The sequence below is a fragment of the Ascaphus truei genome, chromosome 16, assembly GCF_040206685.1.
Source record: "Ascaphus truei isolate aAscTru1 chromosome 16, aAscTru1.hap1, whole genome shotgun sequence".
Lineage (NCBI taxonomy): Eukaryota > Metazoa > Chordata > Amphibia > Anura > Ascaphidae > Ascaphus > Ascaphus truei.
This window is the reverse complement of record NC_134498.1, coordinates 34,006,066-34,033,391: the sequence shown is the minus strand read 5'-3', so window position 1 is coordinate 34,033,391 and position 27,326 is coordinate 34,006,066. Positions and strand designations below refer to the sequence as shown.

The 27,326-nt window shown below is 50.9% G+C and overlaps 1 protein-coding gene across 6 annotated transcripts in view; it reads left to right on the top strand.

The window, feature by feature from the left end:
• The window catches only part of F8 (coagulation factor VIII), a 62,039-nt gene extending 40,985 nt beyond the window's left edge, over nucleotides 1-21,054 (top strand). For 3 of the 6 annotated variants that reach the window (XM_075573109.1, XM_075573108.1, XM_075573112.1), the window contains 10 exons: nucleotides 953-1,132; nucleotides 1,376-1,492; nucleotides 6,488-6,559; nucleotides 7,298-7,383; nucleotides 8,033-8,188; nucleotides 14,327-14,471; nucleotides 19,285-19,433; nucleotides 19,879-20,058; nucleotides 20,324-20,446; nucleotides 20,739-21,054. In XM_075573109.1, the coding sequence (XP_075429224.1) occupies nucleotides 953-1,132; nucleotides 1,376-1,492; nucleotides 6,488-6,559; nucleotides 7,298-7,383; nucleotides 8,033-8,188; nucleotides 14,327-14,471; nucleotides 19,285-19,433; nucleotides 19,879-20,058; nucleotides 20,324-20,446; nucleotides 20,739-20,780 (1,250 nt within the window). In that variant the 3' untranslated portion in view covers nucleotides 20,781-21,054. Of the gene's footprint in view, nucleotides 1-952; nucleotides 1,133-1,375; nucleotides 1,493-6,487; nucleotides 6,560-7,297; nucleotides 7,384-8,032; nucleotides 8,189-14,326; nucleotides 14,472-19,284; nucleotides 19,434-19,878; nucleotides 20,059-20,323 lie in introns of those variants that run through there. The other 3 variants (XM_075573111.1, XM_075573110.1, XR_012788393.1) reach the window with 3 other exon arrangements.
• Nucleotides 21,055-27,326: the final 6,272 nt, after the last annotated feature.

Genomic DNA, 27,326 nt, shown 5'->3' with positions numbered 1-27,326 from the left:
CTAAAATTAAGAGAGATATTAATATCTGTCTCTTAGTACCTGCTAGACATCATGTGTATGTAATCCTTATGTGCGAATCAGTCCCACGAATACACACATGTAGCTTTTCGCATGTTCAGCCGAGGACATCTCATAATATTCTTATATTTAATAAGGTCACTCATTCTGATATCTCCTTCTGTAACCGCACCGCTGGCCCCTATAACCCCTTGTCAAGAAATCCTTTGAAGCTGGACCTTGTGTGTAGAGAACATTTGTCACAGGTGCTATATTTCACACCCAATGCTCCAAACCTGGGTCCTAGCTGTCTCTACCAGCAATATACCCTTGGCCTGCAAATTAGGTATTAACATACTGTACACTAAACCCCCTCTGTACTTTTCACACCCAACTTCAATCAAGCCTTTTGAAGCCCAGATATTTCTGAAAAGACACCACACATATTTGTATTTTCCTAAACTGTAGCTCATTAACCCCTTAAGCCTCCCGCATCAATCCCAGTGTATGTGTTGGTGCAAACACTGGAACAGAAACAATACATTTTTACAGGGGAATATACATTAGGATTCTGAAGCAAGATAAAAAAATATTACTGGACCCCAGTCCAGTTAATCCCATGCTCCCCAAGTGAGAGCAGGGGGTGGCCAAATGGGGTGTAACCCCTTTAATCCCGGGCCAACCCCCTCTCCCTTGACAGGTTAGTAGTGGAATGCTCTGCAGGTCTGTTTCGGGGAGGGGTTTGTGGCACAATGCTCTGCAGATGTCAGACAGGGCAGTGGTAATTGGAGTGAGGTTCTGCAGGTCTGTCTCGGGGATGGGTTATTGGTGCGATACTCTGCAGATGTCAGACAAGGCAGTGGTAATTGTTGCAACATTCTGCAGGTCTGTTTCAGGGAGGGGGGATTGGCGCGATGCTCTGCAGACCCCTAACCCTGCTGTCTTGCCCTGGCAGCCATTAACGGGTACGTTGGCGACTCACTGCCTGGACTGGTGATGCCGCTGCAGCAGAGAGTTCGGTGGCATCTTCTGGGTGCCGGCAGCAGTGACATCCATGCTGCCCACTTCCACGGGAACAGCCTCACCTACCACAGCCACCACCAGAGACACGTCACCCTGCTCAGCCTGTACCCTGGTGAGAGTTGATGAACATGTCCACGTGCCACGCAGAGCACACGGTGTCCGCTCATCACACAGTGTGTGACCCCCTGTGTCACAGTGTGTCTCCCGTGTGACCGTTTGTGTCCCCCCCATCACAGTGCATGTACCTTGTGTGACAGTTTGTGTCTTCCTACATCACATTGTGTGCCACAGTGTCCCCCACGTCCCTTGTTACAGGCGTGTTTGTCCACAGTGTCCCCCACGTCCCTTGTTACAGGCGTGTTTGTCACCCTGGAGATGGTCCCCCGCAAAGCCGGCCTCTGGCGTGTGGAGTCTCAGGTTGGAGAACATCAGGACTATGGGATGACGGCTCTTTACCTCGTGTACGATCCACGTGAGTTCATAGGAATAACAGTGGAGGAGCTGTGTGGGGAACAGTTTGGAGGAGCAGTGTGGGGTACAGTTTGGAGGAGCAGTGTGGGGTACAGTTTGGAGGAGCAGTGTAGGGTACAGTTTGGAGGAGCAGTGTGGAGGTACAGTTTGGACGAGAAGTGGGTACAGTTTGGAGGTGTAGTGTGGGGGTACAGTTTGGACGAGAAGTGTGGGGGTACAGTTTGGAGGTGTAGTGTGGGGTACAGTTTGGACGAGCAGTGTGGGGGTACAGTTTGGACGAGAAGTGTGGGGGTACAGTTTGGAGGTGTAGTGTGGGGGTACAGTTTGGATGAGCAGTGTGGGGGTACAGTTTGGAGGAGCAGTGTGGGGGTACAGTTTGGAGGAGCAGTGTGGGGGTACATTTTGGAGGAGCAGTGTGGGGGTACAGTTTGGAGGAGCAGTGTGGGGGTACAGTTTGGAGGAGCAGTGTGGGGGTACAGTTTGGACGAGAAGTGTGGGGGTACAGTTTGGAGGAGCTGTGCGGGGTACAGTTTGAATGAGAAGTGAGGGGGTACAGTTTGGACGAGAAGTGTGGGGGTACAGTTTGGAGGAGCAGTGTGGGGGTACAGTTTGGAGGAACAGTGGGGGGGTACAGTTTGGATGAGCAGTGTGGGGGTACAGTTTGGAGGAATAGTGTGGGGGTACAGTTTGGAGGAGCAGTGTGGGGGTACAGTTTGGAGGAATAGTGTGGGGGTACAGTTTGGAGGAGAAGTGTGGGGGTACAGTTTGGAGGAGCAGTGTGGGGGTACAGTTTGGAGGAACAGTTTGGGGGTACAGTTTGGAGGAGCAGTGTGGGGGTACAGTTTGGAAGAGCAGTGTGGGGGTACAGTTTGGAGGAGTAGTGTGGGGGTACAGTTTGGAGGAGTAGTGTGGGGGTACAGTTTGGAGGAGCAGTGTGGGGGTACAGTTTGGAGGAGCAGTGTGGGGGTACAGTTTGGAGGAGCAGTGTGGGGGTACAGTTTGGAGGAGTAGTGTGGGGTACAGTTTGGAGGAGCAGTGTGGGGGTACAGTTTGGAGGAGCAGTGTGGGGGTACAGTTTGGAGGAGCAGTGTGGGGGTACAGTTTGGAGGAGCAGTCTGGGGGTACAGTTTGGAGGAGAAGTGTGGGGGTACAGTTTGGAGGAGCAGTGTGGGGGTACAGTTTGGAGGAGCAGTGTGGGGGTACAGTTTGGAGGAGCAGTGTTGGGGTACAGTGTGGAGGAGCAGTGTGGGGGTACAGTTTGGAGGAGCAGTGTGGGGGTACAGTTTGGAGGAGCAGTCTGGGGGTACAGTTTGGAGGAGAAGTGTGGGGGTACAGTTTGGAGGAGCAGTGTGGGGGTACAGTTTGGAGGAGCAGTGTGGGGGTACAGTTTGGAGGAGCAGTGTTGGGGTACAGTGTGGAGGAGCAGTGTGGGGGTACAGTTTGGAGGAGCAGTGTGGGGGTACAGTTTGGAGGAGCAGTGTGGGGTACAGTTTGGAGGAGAAGTGTGGGGGTACAGTTTGGAGGAGCAGTGTGGGGGTACAGTTTGGAGGAGTAGTGTGGGGGTACAGTTTGGAGGAGCAGTGTGGGGGTACAGTTTGGAGGAGCAGTGTGGGGGTACAGTTTGGAGGAGCAGTGTGGGGGTACAGTTTGGAGGAGCAGTGTGGGGGTACAGTTTGGAGGAGCAGTGTGGGGGTACAGTTTGGAGGAGCAGTTGGGAGGTACAGTTTGGAGGATCAGTGTGGGGGTACAGTTTGGAGGATCAGTGTGGGGGTACAGTTTGGAGGAGCAGTATGGGGTACAGTTTGGAGGAGCAGTGTGGGGGTACAGTTTGGAGGAGCAGTGTGGGGGTACAGTTTGGAGGAGCAGTGTGGGGGTACAGTTTGGAGGAGCAGTGTGGGGGTACAGTTTGGAGGAGCAGTGTGGGGGTACAGTTTGGAGGAGCAGTGTGGGGGTACAGTTTGGAGGAGCAGTGTGGGGGTACAGTTTGGAGGAGCAGTGTGGGGGTACAGTTTGGAGGAATAGTATGGGGGTACAGTTTGGAGGAGCAGTGTGGGGGTACATTTTGGATGAGCAGTGTGGGGGTACAGTTTGGAGGAGCAGTGTGGGGGTACAGTTTGGAGGAGCAGTGTGGGGGTACAGTTTGGAGGAATAGTATGGGGGTACAGTTTGGAGGAGCAGTGTGGGGGTACAGTTTGGAAGAGCAGTGTGGGGGTACAGTTTGGAGGAGCAGTGTGGGGGTACAGTTTGGAGGAGCAGTGTGGAAGTACAGTTTGGAGGAGAAGTGTGGGGGTACAGTTTGGAGGAGCAGTGTGGGGGTACAGTTTGGAGGACCAGTGTGGGGTACAGTTTGGATGAGCAGTGTGGGGGTACAGTTTGGATGAGCAGCGTGGGGGTACAGTTTGGAGGAGCAGCGTGGGGGTACAGTTTGGAGGAGCAGTGTGGGGTACAGTTTGGAGGAGCAGTGTGGGGGTACAGTTTGGAGGAGCAGTGTGGGGGTACAGTTTGGAGGAGCAGTGTGGGGGTACAGTTTGGAGGAGCAGTGTGGGGGTACAGTTTGGAGGAGCAGTGTGGGGGTACAGTTTGGAGGAGCAGTGTGGGGGTACAGTTTGGAGGAGCAGTTGGGAGGTACAGTTTGGAGGATCAGTGTGGGGGTACAGTTTGGAGGAGCAGTGTGGGGGTACAGTTTGGAGGAGCAGTGTGGGGGTACAGTTTGGAGGAGCAGTATGGGGTACAGTTTGGAGAAGTAGTGTGGGGGTACAGTTTGGAGGAGCAGTGTGGGGGTACAGTTTGGAGGAGCAGTGTGGGGGTACAGTTTGGAGGAGCAGTGTGGGGGTACAGTTTGGAGGAGCAGTGTGGGGGTACAGTTTGGAGGAGCAGTGTGGGGGTACAGTTTGGAGGAGCAGTGTGGGGGTACAGTTTGGAGGAATAGTATGGGGGTACAGTTTGGAGGAGCAGTGTGGGGGTACAGTTTGGATGAGCAGTGTGGGGGTACAGTTTGGAGGAGCAGTGTGGGGGTACAGTTTGGAGGAGCAGTGTGGGGGTACAGTTTGGAGGAATAGTATGGGGGTACAGTTTGGAGGAGCAGTGTGGGGGTACAGTTTGGTGGAGCAGTGAGGGGTACAGTTTGGAAGAGCAGTGTGGGGGTACAGTTTGGAGGAGCAGTGTGGGGGTACAGTTTGGAGGAGCAGTGTGGAGGTACAGTTTGGAGGAGAAGTGTGGGGGTACAGTTTGGAGGAGCAGTGTGGGGGTACAGTTTGGAGGGCCAGTGTGGGGTACAGTTTGGATGAGCAGTGTGGGGGTACAGTTTGGATGAGCAGTGTGGGGGTACAGTTTGGAGGAGCAGCGTGGGGGTACAGTTTGGAGGAGCAGTGTGGGGTACAGTTTGGAGGAGCAGTGTGGGGGTACAGTTTGGAGGAGCAGTGTGGGGGTACAGTTTGGAGGAGCAGTGTGGGGGTACAGTTTGGAGGAGCAGTGTGGGGGTACAGTTTGGAGGAGCAGTCTGGGGGTACAGTTTGGAGGAGCAGTGTGGGGGTACAGTTTGGAGGAGCAGTGTGGGGGTACAGTTTGGAGGAGCAGTCTGGGGGTACAGTTAGGAGGAGCAGTGTGGGGGTACAGTTTGGAGGAGCAGTGTGGGGGTACAGTTTGGAGGAGAAGTGTGGGTTAGTGAGGATGTCTCGGGTTTGAGGTGTCCCTGGGTTTACAGTTGAGGTGCAGTATTGTGCGGTGAGGTGCGGTGCGGTGCAGTATTGTGCGGTGAGGTGCAGTATTGTGCGGTGAGGTGCAGTATTGTGCGGTGAGGTGCAGTGCGGTGCAGTATTGTGCGGTGAGGTGCAGTATTGTGCGGTGAGATGCAGTGAGGTGCAGTGAGGTGCAGTATTGTGCGGTGAAATGCAGTGAGGTGCAGTGAGGTGCAGTATTGTGCGGTGAGATGCAGTGAGGTGCAGTATTGTGCGGTGAGATGCAGTGAGGTGCAGTGAGGTGCAGTATGGTGCAGTGAGGTGCAGTATTGTGCGGTGAGGTGCAGTGAGGTGCAGTATTGTGCGGTGAGATACAGTGAGGTGCAGTGAGGTGCAGTATTGTGCGGTGAGATGCAGTGAGGTGCAGTATTGTGCGGTGAGATGCAGTGAGGTGCAGTGAGGTGCAGTATTGTGCGGTGAGGTGCAATGAGGTGCAGTGAGGTGCAGTATTGTGCGGTGAGATGCAGTGAGGTACAGTGAGGTGCAGTATTGTGCGGTGCGATGCAGTGAGGTGCAGTGAGGTGCAGTATTGTGCGGTGCGATGCAGTGAGGTGCAGTGAGGTGCAGTATTGTGCGGTGCAATGCAGTGAGGTGCAGTATTGTGCGGTGAGATGCAGTGAGGTGCAGTGCAGCATTTTACAGCGAAGTTCCGGGTTGTGCAGTGACGTGTATTGAGTTTTTGTGCAGTAAGTTATTGTGCAATGTTGTGAGATGTTTAGCGGTGCAGGGTTGTGAGGTGAGGTGCAGTGCTGTGTAGTGAGATTGAGTGAGGTGTTGTGACGTGCAGTGCTGTGCAGAGGGGTGCAGTGCTGTGCTGAGAGGTGCAGTGCTGTGTAGTGAGATTGAGTGAGGTGTTGTGAGGTGCAGTGCTGTGCAGAGGGGTGCAGTGCTGTGCAGAGAGGTGCAGTGCTGTGCAGAGGGGTGCAGAGGGGTGCAGTGCTGTGCAGAGAGGTGCAGTGCTGTGCAGAGAGGTGCAGTGTTGTGCAGAGGGGTGCAGTGCTGTGCAGAGGGGTGCAGTGCTGTGCAGAGGGGTGCAGTGCTGTGCAGAGAGGTGCAGTGCTGTGCAGAGAGGTGCAGTGCTGTGCAGAGGGGTGCAGTGCTGTGCAGAGGGGTGCAGTGCTGTGTAGAGAGGTGCAGTGCTGTGCAGAGGGGTGCAGTGCTGTGCAGAGGGGTGCAGTGCTGTGCAGAGGGGTGCAGTGCTGTGTAGAGAGGTGCAGTGCTGTGCAGAGAGGTGCAGTGAGATGTCTTTGCTTTTACAGGCTGTCGGCAGCCGCTTGGTTTGTCATCTGGAATCATCAAAGACTCTCAGATTTCTGCATCAGGACATTATGGTGAGAGGCACAGAGCAGGGACTCACACACAGCGCAGGGAGTCACACACAGCGCAGGGAGTCACACACAGAGCAGGGAGGACAGGGAGTCACAAACAGAGCAGGGAGTCACACACAGAGCAGGGAGCACAGGGCGTCACACACAGCACAGGGAGTCACACAAAGCACAGGGAGTCACTCAGAGCACAGGGAGTCACACACAAAGCAGGGAGTCACACACAGAGCAGGGAGCACAGGGAGTCACACACAGAGCAGGGAGTCGCAGGGAGCACAGGGAGTCACACAGAGCAGGGAGTCACACACAGAGCAGGGAGCACAGGGAGTCACACACAGCAGGGAGCACAGGGAGTCACACACAGAGCAGGGAGTCATACACAGAGCAGGGAGTCACACACAGAGCAGGGAGTCACACACAGAGTAGGGAGTCACACACAGAGCAGGGAGTACAGGGAGTCACACACAGAGCAGGGAGTCACACACAGAGCAGGGAGTCACACACAGAGCAGGGAGTCACACACAGAGCAGGGAGTCACACACAGAGCAGGGAGTCACACACAGAGCAGGGAATCACACACAGAGCAGGGAGTCACACACAGAGCAGGGAGTCACACACATAGCAGGGCGTCACACACAGAGCAGGGAGTCACACACAGAGCAGGGAGTCACACACCGAGCAGGGAGTTACACACCGGGCAGGGAGTCACACACCGAGCAGGGTTAGCGATCTCTTCTCTCACAGGGGCGTGGGAGCCACGTCTCGCCAGGTTGGATTACAGTGGATCTATAAATGCCTGGAGCGTCGAAAATGTGAATTCCTGGATCCAGGTAAGGGGAGAAAAGTAGGGGGACTCAAAGGTAGAGGGGAGAGAGAGAGAAAGATGGGGGCACAGAGGTAGAGGAGAGAGAGAGAGAGATAGAGAGGGGGCACTTGGGTAGAGGAGAGAGAGGGAGAGAGAAAGATGGGGGCACAGAGGTAGAGGAGAGGGAGAGATAAAGATGGGGGCACAGAGGTAGAGGAGAGAGGGAGAGATAAAGAGGGGGCACTTGGGTAGAGGAGAGAGAGGGAAAGAGAAAGATGGGGGTACAGAGGTAGAGGAGAGAGAGGGAGAGAGAATGATGGGGGCACAGAAGTAGAGGAGAGAGAGGGATAGAGAAAGATGGGGGCACAGAGGTAGAGGAGAGGGGGAGAGATAAAGAGGGGGCACTTGGGTAGAGGAGAGAGAGGGAGAGAGAAAGATGGGGTACAGAGGTAGAGGAGAGAGGGAGAGAGAAATATGGGGGCACAGTAGAGGCAAGAGAGAAAGAGGGGGGCACAGAGGCAAGAATGAGGGGGACACGGAGAGAGAAAGAAAGAAAGAAAGAAAGAGGGGGAACAGAGGTAGGGGAGAAGGTAGAGAGAGATTATTGAGAGGAGAGAAGAAAGAAGGAGGCCTGGTTATATGGGGATATAAACGGTGTGCTCCCTCCTTGGCAGGTGGACCTCCTGACCCCCAGGCTGGTACACGCGGTGCACACACAGGGCGCGCGGCAGCGGCTCGTCCCTCTTTACATCTCGCAGTTTGTTGTATTTTACAGTCTACGCGGGGACTCCTGGAGCCGATACCAGGGCAACGCCAGCAGCTCACAGATGGTGAGCGCTGACAGTCAGTATGTGCGATGTGTGTGCGCTGACAGTCAGTATGTGCGATGTCTGTGCGCTGACAGTATGTGCCATGTGTGTGCGCTGACAGTATGTGCGATGTGTGTGCGCTGACAGTCAGTATGTGCGATGTGTGTGCGCTGACAGTCAGTATGTGCGATGTCTGTGCGCTGACAGTATGTGCGATGTGTGTGTGCTGACAGTCAGTATGTTTCAACAGTGCAGGAGATGTCTCTGCCCGTCTCTCTCACTGTGTGCACAGTACAGGAGATGTCTCTGCCCGTCTCTCTCACACTGTGCACAGTACAGGAGATGTCTCTGCCCATCTCTCTCTCACACTGTGTGCACAGTACAGGAGATGTCTCTGCCCGTCTCTCTCACTGTGTGCACAGTACAGGAGATGTCTCTGCTCCTCTCTCTCTCTCACTGTGTGCACAGTACAGGAGATGTCTCTGCCCGTCTCTCTCACTGTGTGCACAGTACAGGAGATGTCTCTGCCCGTCTCTCTCACTGTGTGCACAGTACAGGAGATGTCTCTGCCCGTCTCTCTCACTGTGTGCACAGTACAGGAGATGTCTCTGCTCCTCTCTCTCTCTCACTGTGTGCACAGTATAGGAGATGTCTCTGCCCGTCTCTCTCACACTGTGCACAGTACAGGAGATGTCTCTGCCCATCTCTCTCTCACAGTGTGCACAGTACAGGAGATGTCTCTGCTCCTCTCTCTCACACTGTGTGCACAGTACAGGAGATGTCTCTGCTCCTCTCTCTCTCACACTGTGCACAGTACAGGAGATGTCTCTGCTCCTCTCTCTCACACTGTGCACAGTACAGGAGATGTCTCTGCCCGTCTCTCTCACACTGTGCACAGTACAGGAGATGTCTCTGCTCATCTCTCTCTCACACTGTGTGCACAGTACAGGAGATGTCTCTGCCCGTCTCTCTCACTGTGCGCACAGTACAGGAGATGTCTCTGCCCATCTCTCTCACACTGCACAGTACAGGAGATGTCTCTGCTCCTCTCTCTCACATTGTGTGCACAGTACAGGAGATGTCTCTGCTCATCTCTCTCTCACACTGTGTGCACAGTACAGGAGATGTCTCTGCCCGTCTCTCTCACACTGTGTGCACAGTGCAGGGGATGTCTCTGATCCTCTCTCTCACTGTGTGCACAGTACAGGAGATGTCTCTGCTCCTCTCTCTCTCACACTGTGTGCACAGTACAGGAGATGTCTCTGCCCGTCTCTCTCACACTGTGCACAGTACAGGAGATGTCTCTGCTCCTCTCTCTCACACTGTGCACAATACAGGAGATGTCTCTGCTCCTCTCTCTCACACTGTGCACAGTACAGGAAATGTCTCTGTTCCTCTCTCTCTCACACTGTGCACAGTACAGGAGATGTCTCTGCCCGTCTCTCTCACACTGTGCACAGTACAGGAGATGTCTCTGCCCATCTCTCTCACACTGTGCACAGTACAGGAGATGTCTCTGCTCATCTCTCTCTCACACTGTGTGCACAGTACAGGAGATGTCTCTGCTCATCTCTCTCTCACACACTGTGTGCACAGTACAGGAGATGTCTCTGCTCCTCTCTCACACTGTGTGCACAGTACAGGAGATGTCTCTGCCCGTCTCTCTCACACTGTGTGCACAGTACAGGAGATGTCTCTGCTCCTCTCTCTCTCACACTGTGTGCACAGTACAGGAGATGTCTCTGCCCGTCTCTCTCACACTGTGCACAGTACAGGCGATGTCTCTGCTCCTCTCTCTCACACTGTGCACAGTACAGGAGATGTCTCTGCTCCTCTCTCTCTCACACTGTGCACAGTACAGGAGATGTCTCTGCTCCTCTCTCTTACACACTGTGTGCACAGTACAGGAGATGTCTCTGCTCCTCTCTCTCACACTGTGCACAATACAGGAGATGTCTCTGCCCGTCTCTCTCACACTGTGCACAGTACAGGAGATGTCTCTGCCTGTCTCTCTCACTGTGTGCACAGTACAGGAGATGTCTCTGCTCCTCTCTCTCACACTGTGTGCATAGTACAGGAGATGTCTCTGCTCCTCTCTCTCACAGTGTGCACAGTACAGGAGATGTCTCTGCTCCTCTCTCTCACACTGTGTGCACAGTACAGGAGATGTCTCTGCCTGTCCCTCTCACACTGTGCACACTACAGGCGATGTCTCTGCCTCTCTCTCTCACACTGTGCACAGTACAGGAGATGTCTCTGCTCCTCTCTCTCTCACACTGTGTGCACAGTACAGGAGATGTCTCTGCCCGTCTCTCTCACACTGTGCACAGTACAGGCGATGTCTCTGATCCTCTCTCTCTCACACTGTGTGCATAGTACAGGAGATGTCTCTGCTCCTCTCTCTCTCACACACTGTGTGCACAGTAAAGGAGATGTCTCTGCTCCTCTCTCTCATACTGTGCACAGTACAGGAGATGTCTCTGCCGTCTCTCACACTGTGCACAGTACAGGAGATGTCTCTGCCCGTCTCTCACACTGTGTGCACAGTACAGGAGATGTCTCTGCTCCTCTCTCTCTCACACTGTGTGCACAGTACAGGAGATGTCTCTGCCCGTCTCTCTCACACTGTGTGGATAGTACAGGAGATGTCTCTGCCCGTCTCTCTCACACTGTCTGCACAGTACAGGAGATGTCTCTGCTCCTCTCTCTCACACTGTGCACAGTACAGGCGATGTCTCTGCTCCTCTCTCTCACACTGTGCCCAGTACAGGAGATGTCTCTGCTCCTCTCTCACACACTGTGCACAGTACAGGAGATGTCTCTGCTCCTCTCTCTCTCACACTGTGCACAGTACAGGAGATGTCTCTGCCTGTCTCTCTCACACTGGTTGCACAGTACAGGAGATGTCTCTGCTCCTCTCTCTCACACTGTGTCTCTGCCTGTCTCTCTCACTGTGTGCACAGTACAGGAGATGTCTCTGCTCCTCTCTCTCACACTGTGTGCATAGTACAGGAGATGTCTCTGCTCCTCTCTCTCACAGTGTGCACAGTACAGGAGATGTCTCTGCTCCTCTCTCTCACACTGTGTGCACAGTACAGGAGATGTCTCTGCTCCTCTCTCACACACTGTGTGCACAGTACAGGAGATGTCTCTGCTCCTCTCTCTCTCACACTGTGCACAATACAGGCGATGTCTCTGCCTCTCTCTCACACTGTGTGCACAGTACAGGAGATGTCTCTGCCCGTCTCTCTCACACTGTGTGCACAGTACAGGAGATGTCTCGGCCTCTCTCTCTCTCTCACACTGTGTGCACAGCACAGGAGATGTCTCTGCTCATCTCTCTCTCACACTGTGTGCACAGTACAGGAGACGTCTCTGCTCCTCTCTCTCTCACACTGTGTGCACAGTACAGGAGATGTCTCTGCCCGTCTCTCTCACACTGTGTGCACAGTACAGGAGATGTCTCTGCCCGTCTCTCTCACACTGTGCACAGTACAGGAGATGTCTCTGCCCGTCTCTCTCACACTGTGTGCACAGTACAGGAGATGTCTCTGCTCCTCTCTCTCACACTGTGCACAGTACAGGAGATGTCTTTGCTCCTCTCTGTCACTGTGTGCGCAGTACAGGAGATGTCTCTGCCCGTCGCTCTCTCACTGTGTGCACAGTACAGGAGATGTCTCTGCTCCTCTCTCTCTCACACTGTGCACAGTACAGGAGATGTCTCTGCTCCTCTCTCTCACACTGTGTGCACAGTACAGGAGATGTCTCTGCTACTCTCTCACACTGTGCACTGTACAGGAGATGTCTCTGCTCCTCTCTCTCACACTGTGTGCACAGTACAGGAGATGTCTCTGCTCCTCTCTCTCACACTGTGTGCACAGTACAGGAGATGTCTCTGCTCCTCTCTCTCACACACTGTGTGCACAGTACAGGAGATGTCTCTGCGCGTCTCTCTCACACTGTGCACAGTACAGGAGATGTCTCTGCCCGTCTCTCTCTCACTGTGTGCACAGTACAGGAGATGTCTCTGCCCGTCTCTCTCACACTGTGTGCACAGTACAGGAGATGTCTCTGCTCCTCTCTCACACTGTGTGCACAGTACAGGAGATGTCTCTCCTCCTCTCTCACACTGTGTGCACAGTACAGGAGATGTCTCTGCTCCTCTCTCTCACACTGTGTGCACTGTACAGGAGATGTCTCTGCTCCTCTCTCACAGTGTGTGCACAGTACAGGAGATGTCTCTGCTCCTCTCTCTCACACTGTGCACAGCACAGGCGATGTCTCTGCCTCTCTCTCACACTGTGTGCACAGTACAGGAGATGTCTCTGCTCCTCTCTCTCACACTGTGTGCACAGTACAGGAGATGTCTCTGCCCGTCTCTCTCACTGTGTGCACAGTGCAGGAGATGTCTCTGCCCGTCTCTCTCACACTGTGCACAGTACAGGAGATGTCTCTGCTCCTCTCTCTCACACTGTGCACAGTACAGGAGATGTCTCTGCTCCTCTCTCTCACACTGTGTGCACAGTACAGGAGATGTCTCTGCCCATCTCTCTCACTGTGTGCACAGTGCAGGAGATGTCTCTGCCTGTCTCTCTCACACTGTGCACAGTACAGGAGATGTATCTGCTCCTCTCTCTCACACTGTGCACAGTACAGGAGATGTCTCTGTTCCTCTCTCTCACACTGTGCACAGTACAGGAGATGTCTCTGCTCCTCTCTCTCACAGTGTGCACAGTACAGGAGATGTCTCTGCCCGTCTCTCTCTCACTGTGTTCACAGTACAGGAGATGTCTCTGCTCCTCTCTCTCTCACACTGTGCACACTACAGGCGATGTCTCTGCCTCTCTCTCTCTCACACTGTGCACAGTACAGGAGATGTCTCTGCCCGTCTCACTCACACTGTGTGCACTGTACAGGAGATGTCTCTGCCGGTCTCTCTCACACTGTGTGCACAGTACAGGAGATGTCTCTGCTCCTCTCTCTCTCACACTGTGCACAGTACAGGAGATGTATCTGCTCCTCTCTCTCACACTGTGTGCACAGTACAGGAGATGTCTCTGCTCCTCTCTCTCACACTGTGCACAGTACAGGAGATGTCTCTGCCCGTCTCTCTCTCACTGTGTTCACAGTACAGGAGATGTCTCTGCTCCTCTCTCTCTCACACTGTGCACAGTACAGGAGATGTCTCTGCTCCTCTCTCTCACACTGTGTGCACAGTACAGGAGATGTCTCTGCCCGTCTCTCTCTCACTGTGTTCACAGTACAGGAGATGTCTCTGCTCCTCTCTCTCTCACACTGTGCACAGTACAGGAGATGTCTCTGCTCCTCTCTCACACACTGTGTGCACAGTACAGGAGATGTGTCTGCCCGTCTCTCTCTCACTGTGTTCACAGTACAGGAGATGTCTCTGCTCCTCTCTCTCACACTGTGCACAGTACAGGAGATGTCTCTGCTCCTCTCTCTCACACTGTGCACAGTACAGGAGATGTCTCTGCTCCTCTCGCTCTCACACTGTGTGCACAGATGTGTGTACTCTGTGCATGTGAAGGGAGATGTGCGATACACACATGTACTTTGTGTATACACCTGTAACACTCAGACTTACTTAGTTTTCCTGTTGGCACTCCCATAACTCACTGCTTCCTCTCTCTCCCTCCCTCCTATCTCTACCCCTCTCTCTTTATTTCCTTGGCTCTCCCCCCCCCCTTTTTTTTTCTCCTTCTCTCTCCTCCTCTCTCTCCCCCTGCTTGCCTCTCTACCTCCCCTTATCTACTTGTTTCTCTCTTCCCCCACTCCATGTGGTTCCCTCTCTCTTTCCTTCTCGCTCCTCTGCCATACCTCTCTACTTCTATAACCCTGCTTCATCTCCTTCTTTCCTTTACCCCCTCCCTCTTTCTTTTCTTTTCTCCCCTCCTCTCTATTTCCCCCTCTCTCCTCTTTTTCTTTCTCTCCTCTCTCCCTCACCTCCCATTGTCTTTCTTTCTGCCCCCATCTCTCTCTCTCTTGTCTTTCTCTCATCTCTCTCTCTCCCTCCCCTTATCTCTTTGCCTCTCCTCTCTCCCTCTCTCCCTCCCTTTCTCTCTCTCTCTCTCTCTCCCTCTCTCTCCCCTTATCCCTTTGCCTCTCCTCTCTCCCTCCCTTTCTCTTTCTGTCTCTCAGGTGTTCTTTGGGAATGTTGACGGATCCAGTGTTAGAGAGAACATGTTTGATCCGCCTCTCGTCGCCCGCTTCCTGCGGCTGCACCCCACTCACACCGGAGCCCGTGCTGCTCTGCGCATGGAACTCATTGGCTGCGATATTACCAGTGAGACAGCTCCACCACTGACTTCCCACATCACTCTTCACCTCTGGACTGCTCTCTAATCCTCTCTCTTGTGACTCTCTCCCAATTTCTCTCTTTTACCCTCCCTTTGTCTCTCTCTCCCTCTTCTTCTCCTTGACCAATGCTCTCCCCTACTCTCTATCTCTCCGACTCTCTCTTCTCTCCTACTCTATCTTCTCTCTGCCTCTCTCTCTCAGTGAGTTATCTCTCTCCCTCTCCTACTCTCTCTATTCCCTCTCTCTTGCTCACTCTTCCTGCTCTGTCTACCTCTCCCTCTCTTCTCTTTTCCCCTTCTTCGCCCTCTTTCTCTCTCTCTCTCTCTCTCTCCTCTCTCTATCTCCCTCTTTCACACTCTCCTATCTTGTACTCCTATCTCTCCTTCTCCCTTTCAATCTCAATCTCTCTCACTCTCTATCCCTGCTCACACTCCCTCTATTTCTCTTTCTCCCTCTCCCCTCTCTTCCTCCCTAGCTCTCATCCCCTTTCTCTCTTCCTCCCTAGCTCTCATCCCTTTTCTTCCCCTCTCTCTCCTCCCATGCTCTTTCTATCTCTCATACTCTCTCAATATCCCTCTCTCCTTCCTTCTCTTTCTGTCTCTTTCTCTCTCGGTTTTTATCTCCCTTTTCCCTATATCACTCTCTCTCACACTCTTTCTCTCTCTCACTCTCCTCCTATCTTACTCTCTCTTTCTCTCTCTCTCTTTCGTCCCCTCTCTCTATCCCTTGATCACACACACCCTCTCTTCCTGTTTTTCTTTCTGACTTTTCTCTCACTCATTCTCTCTTTCTCTCCCTCTCCCGACCTTTCTCTTCCCTCTCTCTCCCTCCCTAGCTCTCATCCCCTTTCTCCCCCACCTCTCTTTCTATCTCTCACTTTCTCTCTCATACTCTCTCAATATCCCTCTCTCTCTCCTTCCTTATCTCTCTGTCTGTCTTTTTCTCTCTATTTGCATCACCCTTTCCCTATATCACGCTCTCTCTTTCACTCTCTCCTATCTCACTCTCTCTCTCTCTTTCCTCCCCTATCTCTATCCCTCGATCACACACTCCCTCTCTTCCTCTATTTCTTTCTCACTCTCTCTCTCCCTCATTTTCTCTTTCTCTCCCTCTCCCCACCTCTCTTCTCTCTCTCTCTCTCTCTCTCTCTCTCTCTCTCTCTCTCTCTCTCTCTCTCTCTCTCTCTCTCTCTCTCTCTCTCTCTCTCTCTCTCCATCCCTCCATCCCTCCGTCCCTCCATCCCTCCATCCCTCCATCCCTCCCTATTCCCTATTATTAATAACGGGGTAGGGTATAATGATTACACAGTACATGAATAACAGGGGGTAGGGTATAATGATTACACAGTACATGAATAACAGGGGGTAGGGTATAATGATTACACAGTACATGAATAATGGGGTAGGGTATAATGGTTACACAGTACATGAATAACAGGGGGTAGGGTATAATGATTACACAGTACATGAATAACAGGGGTTGGGGTATAATGATTACACAGTACATGAATAACAGGGGGTAGGGTATAATGGTTACACAGTACATGAATAACAGGGGGTAGGGTATAATGATTACATAGTACATGAATAACAGGGGGTAGGGTATAATGATTACACAGTACATGAATAACAGGGGGTAGGGTATAATGATTACACAGTACATGAATAACAGGGGGTAGGGTATAATGATTACACAGTACATGAATAACAGGGGGTAGGGTATAATGGTTACACAGTACATGAATAACAGGGGGTAGGGTATAATGGTTACACAGTACATGAATAACAGGGGGTAGGGTATAATGGTTACACAGTACATGAATAACGGGGGTTAGGGTATAATGATTACACAGTACATGAATAACAGGGGGTAGGGTATAATGATTACACAGTACATGAATAACAGGGGGTAGGGTATAATGATTACACAGTACATGAATAACAGGGGGTAGGGTATAATGATTACACAGTACATGAATAACAGGGGGTAGGGTATAATGGTTACACAGTACATGAATAACAGGGGGTAGGGTATAATGGTTACACAGTACATGAATAACAGGGGGTAGGGTATAATGATTACACAGTACATGAATAACAGGGGGTAGGGTATAATGATTACACAGTACATGAATAACAGGGGGTAGGGTATAATGGTTACACAGTACATGAATAACAGGGGGTAGGGTATAATGGTTGCACAGTACATGAATAACGGGGGTTAGGGTATAATGATTACACAGTACATGAATAACAGGGGGTAGGGTATAATGATTACACAGTACATGAATAACAGGGGGTAGGGTATAATGATTACACAGTACATGAATAACAGGGGGTAGGGTATAATGATTACACAGTACATGAATAACAGGGGGTAGGGTATAATGGTTACACAGTACATGAATAACAGGGAGTAGGGTATAATGGTTACACAGTACATGAATAACAGGGGGTAGGGTATAATGGTTACACAGTACATGAATAACGGGGGTTAGGGTATAATGATTACACAGTAATCCCTCTCCCCACCTCTCTTCTCTCTCTCTCTCTCTCTCTCTCTCTCTCTCTCTCTCTCTCTCTCTCTCTCTCTCTCTCTCTCTCTCTCTCTCTCTCTCTCTCTCTCTCTCTCTCTCTCTCTCTCTCTCCATCCCTCCATCCCTCCATCCCTCCATCCCTCCCTATTCCCTATTATTAATAACGGGGTAGGGTATAATGATTACACAGTACATGAATAACAGGGGTTAGGGTATAATGATTACACAGTACATGAATAACAGGGGGTAGGGTATAATGGTTACACAGTGCATGAATAACAGGGGGTAGGGTATAATGATTACCCAGTACATGAATAACAGGGGGTAGGGTATAATGATTACACAGTACATGAATAACAGGGGGTATGGTATAATGATTACATAGTACATGAATAACAGGGGGTAGGGTATAATGATTACACAGTACATGAATAACAGGGGGTAGGGTATAATGGTTACACAGTGCATGAATAACAGGGGGTAGGGTATAATGGTTACACAGTACATGAATAACAGGGGGTAGGGGTATAATGATTACATAGTACATGAATAACAGGGGGTAGGGTATAATGGTTACACAGTGCATGAATAACAGGGGGTAGGGTATAATGGTTACACAGTGCATGAATAACAGGGGGTAGGGTATAATGGTTACACAGTGCATGAATAACAGGGGGTAGGGTATAATGGTTACACAGTACATGAATAACAGGGGGTAGGGTATAATGATTACACAGTACATGAATAACAGGGGGTAGGGTATAATGGTTACACAGTACATGAATAACAGGGGAAGGGTATAATGATTACATAGTACATGAATAACAGGGGGTAGGGTCTAATGATTACACAGTACATGAATAACAGGGGTAGGGTATAATGGTTACACAGTGCATGAATAACAGGGGTAGGGTATAATGATTACCCAGTACATGAATAACAGGGGGTAGGGTATAATGATTACACAGTACATGAATAACAGGGGGTAGGGTATAATGTTACACAGTACATGAATAACAGGGGGTAGGGTATAATGATTACACAGTACATGAATAACAGGGGGTAGGGTATAATGGTACACAGACATGAATAACAGGGGGTAGGGTATAATGGTTACACAGTACATGAATAACAGGGGGTAGGGTATAATGGTTACACAGTACATGAATAACAGGGGTAGGGTATAATGATTACACAGTACATGAATAACGGGGTAGGTATAATGGTTACACAGTACATGAATAACAGGGGGTAGGGTATAATGGTTACACAGTACATGAATAACGGGGTAGGGTATAATGATTACACAGTACATGAATAACAGGGGGTAGGGTATAATGATTACACAGTACATGAATAACAGGGGTTAGGGTATAATGATTACACAGTACATGAATAACAGGGGGTAGGGTATAATGATTACACAGTACGTGGGTGACAGTTACACACAGGGATGTGGGGTATAGTGGGCGTCTCTTAGCCTGTGACGGGTTCTGATGTAATGTGCAGCCAGTCACGGGAGATCAGAACAAGTTAAATAAAACGGATTTATTTTGTCCTGAGCCAACCAGACCAGCACAATACCCAGCATCAGGGATACACGCATAAAAACGGGGTTACCTGGGTAATCCTAGCTCGCTAGGTGCTGGGCGCCACTTTGGTAGACGTACCCAGGATGTCTTCCACACGCAATTAGTCTCTGGGTACCACGGTACCGTGGGGATGCTAGTTACGTCCTAGCAAGTTTAAAAGTCCCGTTCGGCTATACAACCGAGCCTCGTTCTGGATCTGTGTATCTCCGGCAAAAACCTCGGAGTAACACACCAACTGTCTCTCCCTCTATCTCCTTCGCTCTCTCCCCTTTTTCTCACCTCACCCTCTCTGCTTTATTCTATCTTTCTCTCCCTCCCTCTCCGTCTTTCTCTCACTCTCCCCATCTCCCCTCCTCTCTCATCCCTCTCTCTTTCTCTCTCTCTCCCATCTCTCTTTCTCACACTCTCCCCCATCTCCCACACACTCACTCTCTAGCTCCCTCCCTCTTTCTCTCTCACTCTCCCCATCTCTTCACCACCTCTCACTCGCCTTCGTTCTCACTCTCCCTCTTCCTGTCTCTCATCCCCATCCCTCTCTCACTGTCCCACATTTACTCTCTCTTTCTCTCACTCACTCTCCCCATCTCTCACCCCTCCTTACTCTCTCTCCCCCTCCTCTCTTTCCCCCCTCCCTCTCCCACTCCCTCACTCACACTCTCCTTGTCTCATAGGCTGCTCTCTGCCCTTCGGGTTACAGTCCGGTTCTCTCCCTTCCCATCGTCTCTCCGCCTCCTCTCACCTTCACTCCATCATTTCCTCATGGGTCCCGAACTTAGCGAGATTGAAACAGCGCGGGCGAGTCAACGCATGGAGACCGCGGGTGAGGAGCGCAGCATCGCACCCCGCAGAGCATCCCTCTCCAATGCAGACTATTACTCTCTCTCCTGTTCAGAGTATCACTCTGCCCCGCAGAACATCCCTATCCCCCGCAGAGCGTCACTCTCCCCCGCAGAGCGCCACTCTCCCACCAAAGCATTTTCCCCTCTTCCCAGCAGAGCATCTCCTTCTCCCCTGCAGAGCGTCACTCTCCTTCTCCCCCTCTGGACATCTCTTTCCCTCTACACCGCAGAGCATCGTGCCATCCCTTCTCTTGTTGCAGAGCATCACTCTTCCCCTCCTCTGGAGAGCATCACTTTTCCCCTCCCCTGCAGAGCATCACTCTCCCTCTCCCCCGCAGAGCATCGTGCCATTCCCCCTCTTATCGCAAAGCATCGCTCCCCCCCCCCCCCCTCCCCGCAGAATGTCACTCTTCCCCTCCCCCACAGGCGGATTCGCCCGGTGAGTGGCTGCAGGTGGACATTGGTCACCGTGTGAAGGTGACAGGTTTGGTGACACAGGGCGCGCGCTCCTCCTTCAGTCCCATGTTTGTCACTCGCTTCTCTCTGAGCAGCAGCATCGACGGTGACATCTGGGAGCGTGTGAAGGAACCCGGGGGTGCCACCCAGGTGTGTGACAATGTGTGTGTGTTATAGTGTGTGTCACCATGTGTAAAAGAGAGTGAGCATGGGACAATGTGTATATATGACTGTGTGACACTCAGTGCTGTATACTGAGGGTCCCTGTCTCTGTGTTATATACAGTGCTTACAATGTTTATCTCTCTGCTTTATACTAAGTGTGTCTGTGCTGTGTACTGATAGTCTCTGTCTCTGTATACAAAGGGTATCTTTCTCTGTGATATACACTGAGGGTCTCTGTGTCTTTACTGTAGGTATACCAGGGGAACAGGGACCCCGACACCCCAATCTGGGTCACCGTGCAGCCTCCCCTCATTACTCGCTTCCTGAGACTGCACCCTGAGAGCTGGAGGGGGGGGATCGCCCTGAGACTGGAGGTGCTGGGGTGTGAGAGCACCTGATATTAAATGTATCACCTGCATATACACACACACACACATAAACACACACCAGGTGTGTGTGTGTGTGTGTGTGTGTGTGTGTGTGTGTGTATACATACACACACACACACACACACACACAGAAATATATATTATCAATTCGAACTGTCTGCTGCTTTGTGAAAATTTTCACTGAAATTAACTATATATATATATATTATTATTTTTTTTATAGATAGATTTTTTTATATTTTTGTTCTGTAGAAGTAATAAGTAGTTTTTATTTTAGATCTACATAGAAATCAGAGCAGACAGTCTTTGGACCTCCTAACCACCAATGCTTTGAATGGTGAAAGGGAGTAGACAGTCCTTGGACCTCTTCACCACCCACCTTTAGGATGGTGAAAACGAGCAGACGTTTCTTGGACCTCCTCACCGCCAACGTATTGGGAAGGGAGGATCCTAGGTATCTGCTCCATGAATTGGAGAAATGTCTAAAGACGGAAATAAGGGGTTGGTACGATCTTATATCATTGGCGAAATATAATCATAATGTAATAATATACCTTGTTGTTTAAGAGTATTAAAGCAAGCATCTTCTGAAAGTGATGACAGAATTTATTACAAAATGAGAAATAATCTTGGGTAATTGTTCTATGAATTTAATGAGATTATTGGTGAAAAATAGAGAGGACACATTGACAAAAACAGAAGCACAGATTACATTAGTACGAAAAAAGTTGAATGTGCACTAAAGTGGATAAAGATATATATATATACAGGTAGTCCTCGTTATCCAATGTTTCACTTTACAACGAATGGCATATCCAACGCTTTACAATGCAACCCAATGAGCTGTTTTTCGACGCCGGAATGCGTTATTCGACACCGGAATGCGTTACCCAACGCTCACCGCTCCTAATTAACATGGGACTCACTTTACAACGGTTTCACTATCCAACGCTACTTCCAGAACGGATTCCGTTGCATAACCGAGGACTGTCTGTAGATAGGGTTGTGAAAATGGAATTACTTGTTACAAAGAAAAAACTATAGGTCCAACAGCCAGAAAAAGGGGTCCAAACTTCTAGCAAGTAGCAACAGTAGTTTACTACATGTATCTTCTAAGGGGGCAGGTTCCATTATTTAGACCGGTAAATCGCAACAGGGGCTTCGGGAACCCCTAGGTGTTCATGAGGTGTCTCCAAGGGGGTCCCCAAAATAAATATATAATGGTGGATCACACGCAGTAAGGCCCAAACCGCACTTTAGTGAGGGTGGGATAGCTGTCACAATTTTCAATTTGTCCCAGTATCTGAAGAGGAGATTACTCAAGCGCTCCTCAAATTAAAACTAAGAAGCCAATGTGGACCTGACTTACTGCAATCTAAGTTTCTACAACTTGGTGCCCCAGCCATTGCCAAAACGTTTGCTTCCCTAATCAACTCTATTCTGTCTGCAGGCAATATCCCTAAAACCTGGAAAACTGCCAGAGTTGTCCCAATCTTCAAAAGTGGGGACAAAAACACTGTCTCAAACTACAGGCCAATCTCTCTTCTCCCAATACTATCCAAAGTCATGGAAAAATGTGCTCACTCCTAATTAAGCGATTACTATAACAAGACAAATTTCCCTAGCCAATTCCAACCTGGCTTTTGCCCCCAAAACACTACCCTCCTAAAAGTTTGCAATGAGATCCAGTGTGAAATGGAACTGGGACAATTTACTGGTGAAATATTCCTAGATTTTGCAAAGGCTTTTGATACTGTTGATCATGTTATCTTGCTAAACAAACTCCAGTGCTCTGGAATAGGGAAGCATGCTTTAAACTGGTTTCTGTCCTACCTATCGTGTAGATCCCAACATGTGTCCATCTCGGGCACTAACTCCAACCTCTTGGATAAACCTGCTTTGTCCCGCAAGGCTCTGTTCTGGGGCCCCTACTCTTCTCAATGTTCATTAATGATCTTCCTACAGCTTGTAAGGGAGCTTCAATACACATGTATGCGGATGACACAATCTTATATGCACACAGCCCTAGCCTCTCCGACCTTGAACACGTACTTCAATCTGTCTTTTTGAGACTTGATAATTGGATTTCCCAAAACAAACTGTTTGTAAACACAGACAAGACTGTAACAGTGGTATTTGGGACAAAGGCTAAATTTCTAAAGCTTCTAATGAATGAGCTCCAGATCAGAACCAACTCTAGTACTATCCTAGCCCCTGTCACTAGTTTCAAATATTTGGGCATATGGTTTGACTCCCATTTAACATTTGAGTTGCACATTGATACCCTGATGTCCAAAACCTATGCCAAACTAGGGGTACGCTATAGGAACAAAGCCTCCCTAAGTCTGCTGGTTAAAAAGCGTATCGCACAGCAGATGCTGATACCAATTATAGACTATGGGGACATAGTATATGACACGGCACCCCAAACTCACCTTGGCAAACTTGATACCCTCTACAACTCAATATGCTGCGTTGTCCTCCAATGCAACTACAACACACTCACAGTGGTGGGATTCACCCGGTTCGCACCGGTACATGCGAACCTGTTCCTGGAATTTCTCAAGTTTGCCTAAGCGTTGCATTAGCCGGTTGTACAGTAGAATCACTTGTTGCAGAGCAGGACTGCAGGGGATGTGCGCCATCTAGCGGTCTGGCCCGGAACTTCTGGTGTCTGCCGCTAGAGCACTCCTCACCTTGTGCTCTGCCTCAAGAGATTCTTCTACGGGGCCTGCTACATACCATCTCCCCCTGCCCATGTCCAGCTAAGTAGGCATGGAGGAGGAGATGTGAGAGGGACTGAGGGAGATGTGAGAGAGAGTTGTGAGAGGGACTGAGGGAGATGTGAGAGGGACTGAGGGAGATGTGAGAGGGACTGAGGTAGATGTGAGAGGGGCTGAGGGAGATGTGAGAGAGAGTTGTGAGAGGGACTGAGGGAGATGTGAGAGGGACTGAGGGAGATGTGAGAGGGACTGAGGGAGATGTGAGAGGGACTGAGGGAGATGTGAGAGGGGCTGAGGGAGATGTGAGAGGGAGTGAGGGAGATGTGAGGAGGACTTGGGGAGATGTGAGAAGGACTGAGGGAGATGTGAGAGGGACTGGGGGAGATAAGAGAGGGACTTGGGGAGATGTGAGAAGGACTGGGGGAGATAAGAGAGGGACTGGGGGAGATGTGAGAGGGACTGAGGGAGATGTGAGAGGGGCTGAGGGAGATGTGAGAGGGAGTGAGGGAGATGTGAGGAGGACTTGGGGAGATGTGAGAAGGACTGAGGGAGATGTGAGAGGGACTGGGGGAGATAAGAGAGGGACTTGGGGAGATGTGAGAAGGACTGGGGGAGATAAGAGAGGGACTGGGGGAGATGTGAGAGGGACTGAGGGAGATGTGAGAGGGGCTGAAGGAGATGTGAGAGGGACTGAGGGAGATGTGAGAGGGACTGAGGGAGATGTGAGAGGGAGTTAGGGAGATGTGAGGAGGGTGGGGGAGATGTGAGATGGATTGGGGGAGATGTGAGAGGGACTGAGGGAGATGTGAGAGGGACAGGGGGAGATGTGAGGGAGATGTGAGAGGGGCTGGGGAGATGTGAAAGGGGCTGAGGGAGATGTGAGAGGGACAGGGGGAGATGTGAGGGAGATGTCAGAGGGGCTGGGGGAGATGAGTGAGAAGATGTGAAAGGGAGTGAGGGATATGTGAGAGGGACTGAGGGAGATGTGAGAGGGGCTGAGGGAGATGTGAGAGGGGCTGAGGGAGATGTGAGAGGGAGTGAGGGAGATGTGAGGAGGACTTGGGGAGATGTGAGAGGGGCTGAGGGAGATGTGAGAGGGACTGAGGGAGATGTGAGAGGGACTGAGGGAGATGTGAGAGGGCCTGGGGGAGATGTGAGAGGGACTGAGGGAGATGTGAGAGGGCCTGGGGGAGATGTGATAGGGACTGAGGGAGATGTGAGAGGGGCTGAGGAAGATATGAGAGGGACTGGGGGAGATGTGAGAGGGAGTGAGGGAGATGTGAGGAGGACTTGGGGAGATGTGAGAGGGACTGAGGGAGATGTGAGAGGGACTGAGGGAGATGTGAGAGGGAGTGAGGGAGATGTGAGGAGGGTGGGGGAGATGTGAGAGGGACTGAGGGAGATGTGAGAGGGACAGGGGGAGATGTGAGGGAGATGTGAGAGGGGCTGGGGAGATGTGAAAGGGGCTGAGGGAGATGTGAGAGGGACAGGGGGAGATGTGAGGGAGATGTCAGAGGGGCTGGGGGAGATGAGTGAGAAGATGTGAAAGGGAGTGAGGGATATGTGAGAGGGACTGAGGGAGATGTGAGAGGGGCTGAGGGAGATGTGAGAGGGGCTGAGGGAGATGTGAGAGGGAGTGAGGGAGATGTGAGGAGGACTTGGGGAGATGTGAGAGGGGCTGAGGGAGATGTGAGAGGGACTGAGGGAGATGTGAGAGGGACTGAGGGAGATGTGAGAGGGCCTGGGGGAGATGTGAGAGGGACTGAGGGAGATGTGAGAGGGCCTGGGGGAGATGTGAGAGGGACTGAGGGAGATGTGAGAGGGGCTGAGGAAGATATGAGAGGGGCTGAGGGAGATGTGAGAGGGGCTGAGGGAGATGTGAGAGGGAGTGAGGGAGATGTGAGGAGGACTTGGGGAGATGTGAGAGGGGCTGAGGGAGATGTGAGAGGGACTGGGGGAGATGTGAGAGGGAGTGAGGGAGATGTGAGGAGGACTTGGGGAGATGTGAGAGGGACTGAGGGAGATGTGAGAGGGACTGAGGGAGATGTGAGAGGGAGTGAGGGAGATGTGAGGAGGGTGGGGGAGATGTGAGAGGGACTGAGGGAGATGTGAGAGGGACAGGGGGAGATGTGAGGGAGATGTGAGAGGGACAGGGGGAGATGTGAGGGAGATGTCAGAGGGGCTGGGGGAGATGAGTGAGAAGATGTGAAAGGGAGTGAGGGATATGTGAGAGGGACTGAGGGAGATGTGAGAGGGACTGAGAGGACTTGGGGAGATGTGAAGGGACTGGGGGAGATCTGAGGATGCTGAGGGGGACTGGGGGAGATTTGAGGATATGAGGAGGACTGGGGGAGATCTGAGGATATGAGGAGGACTGGGGGAGATCTGAGGATGCTGAGGGGGACTGGGGGAGATCTGAGGATGCTGAGGGGGACTGGGGGAGATCTGAGGATGCTGAGGGGGACTGGGGGAGATCTGAGGATGCTGAGGGGGACTGGGGGAGATCTGAGGCTGCTGAGGGGGACTGGGGGAGATCTGAGGCTGCTGAGGGGAGATCTGAGAATGATAAGGACTGGGGGAGATCTAATGATGAAGGGATCTGGGAAGATCTGAGGATGAGAGGGGTACTGGGGGAGATCTGATGATGAGGAGGACTGGGGGAGATCTGATGAAGGGGACTGGGGGAGATCTGATGATGAGGAGGACTGGGGGAGATCTGATGAAGGGGACTGGGGGAGATCTGATGATGAGGAGGACTGGGGGAGATCTGATGATGAGGGGGGCTGGGGGAGATCTGATGATGAGGGGGGCTGGGGGAGATCTGAAGATGAGGGGATGGGGAGATCTGAAGATGAGGGGGCAGGGGGAGAGCTGATGATGATTTTTCACTATGAAAGGGCGAAAGGTGAGAGAGAACCGGTTGCTAAAATTTCTGAATCCCACCACTGAACACACATTACTGCGAAATGCTGAAAGAACTAGATTGGTCATCACTTGAGTCCAGGCGCAAAGTTCATCTTTCCTGTCTTCAAATACTTTCTGGGCAAGCTCCTCGCCCCTACCACATGCAGCACTTATCACCTGAGATCTGACTCCAAAAAACTGTTCATGATCCCACGGGTCAGCAAAGTATCCAGCCGCTCCTCCTTCTCTTACCGTGCCCCCCACAACTGGAACAATCTACCAGAGACTCTCACAGCCACCACCAGTCTAAGTTCTTTCAAAACTAAAGCGGTCTCACATTTTAATCTGGCCTGTAACCGTTACATACGCCTATAACATATATTATCTTTAACCGTGCATGCAATGTCTTGTATATAATGTATAACCCTGCTCACTTAATGTAACCATGTATTTGTAACCATGTATCTGTCATCATATCTCTGTGCCCAGGACATACCTGAAAACGAGAGGTAACTCTCAACGAATTACTTCCTGGTAAAACATTTTATAAATAAATAAACTCACAGCAGGAGCTTCCAAAGTCGATCCCCACAATGCTTTGTATCCGCTGCTTTGTCATCTTCTTTAAGCTTTTCTTATCTTCAGTAGTCTTCCTCGCCATATCACAATTACATTTTCTTACATCTTCAGTAACACCTTTGCAGATCTCTTGCACAGTTCTACACATTCAATTCTTATTCTTGCATCTTGGGATTGCCTCATTTCTTGCTGCTTCTTTAGTAACTGCTTTGTCTCATCTGATATTTTCTTATCCTGTTTTTTGTCCTCCAGTTTTTTCGGTGCTTTCAACTACAATCTTCATAAACTTTTTCATCGTTGTTTGATTGTTAAGGTGTCCCCGTGCATTTTGAGCAAGCAGAAGAGATGTTCCAGCTCTAGTTGAAATACTCTGCCGTTATTCTTTAGGTTCTTTATGTTACATAGTAAGTGAGGTTGAAAAAAAACACTAATCAACCTATGTTACATTTATACAACACATACTTATCCTATATTTGTAGGTTTTTGTCTTCTTAATACGTTTTCGTCTTTCCATCTTCACATTCTGATGTCATTTGCAGCGAACCAATCAGCGATCACTCCATGCGACAAAAGGGTTAAGGACAGTGCGGTCTCTTCAATCACGTGTTTCTTGTTAGCTAGGATTTCAATTTCAGTCCTTATTTCTTGGGGTGCACTCC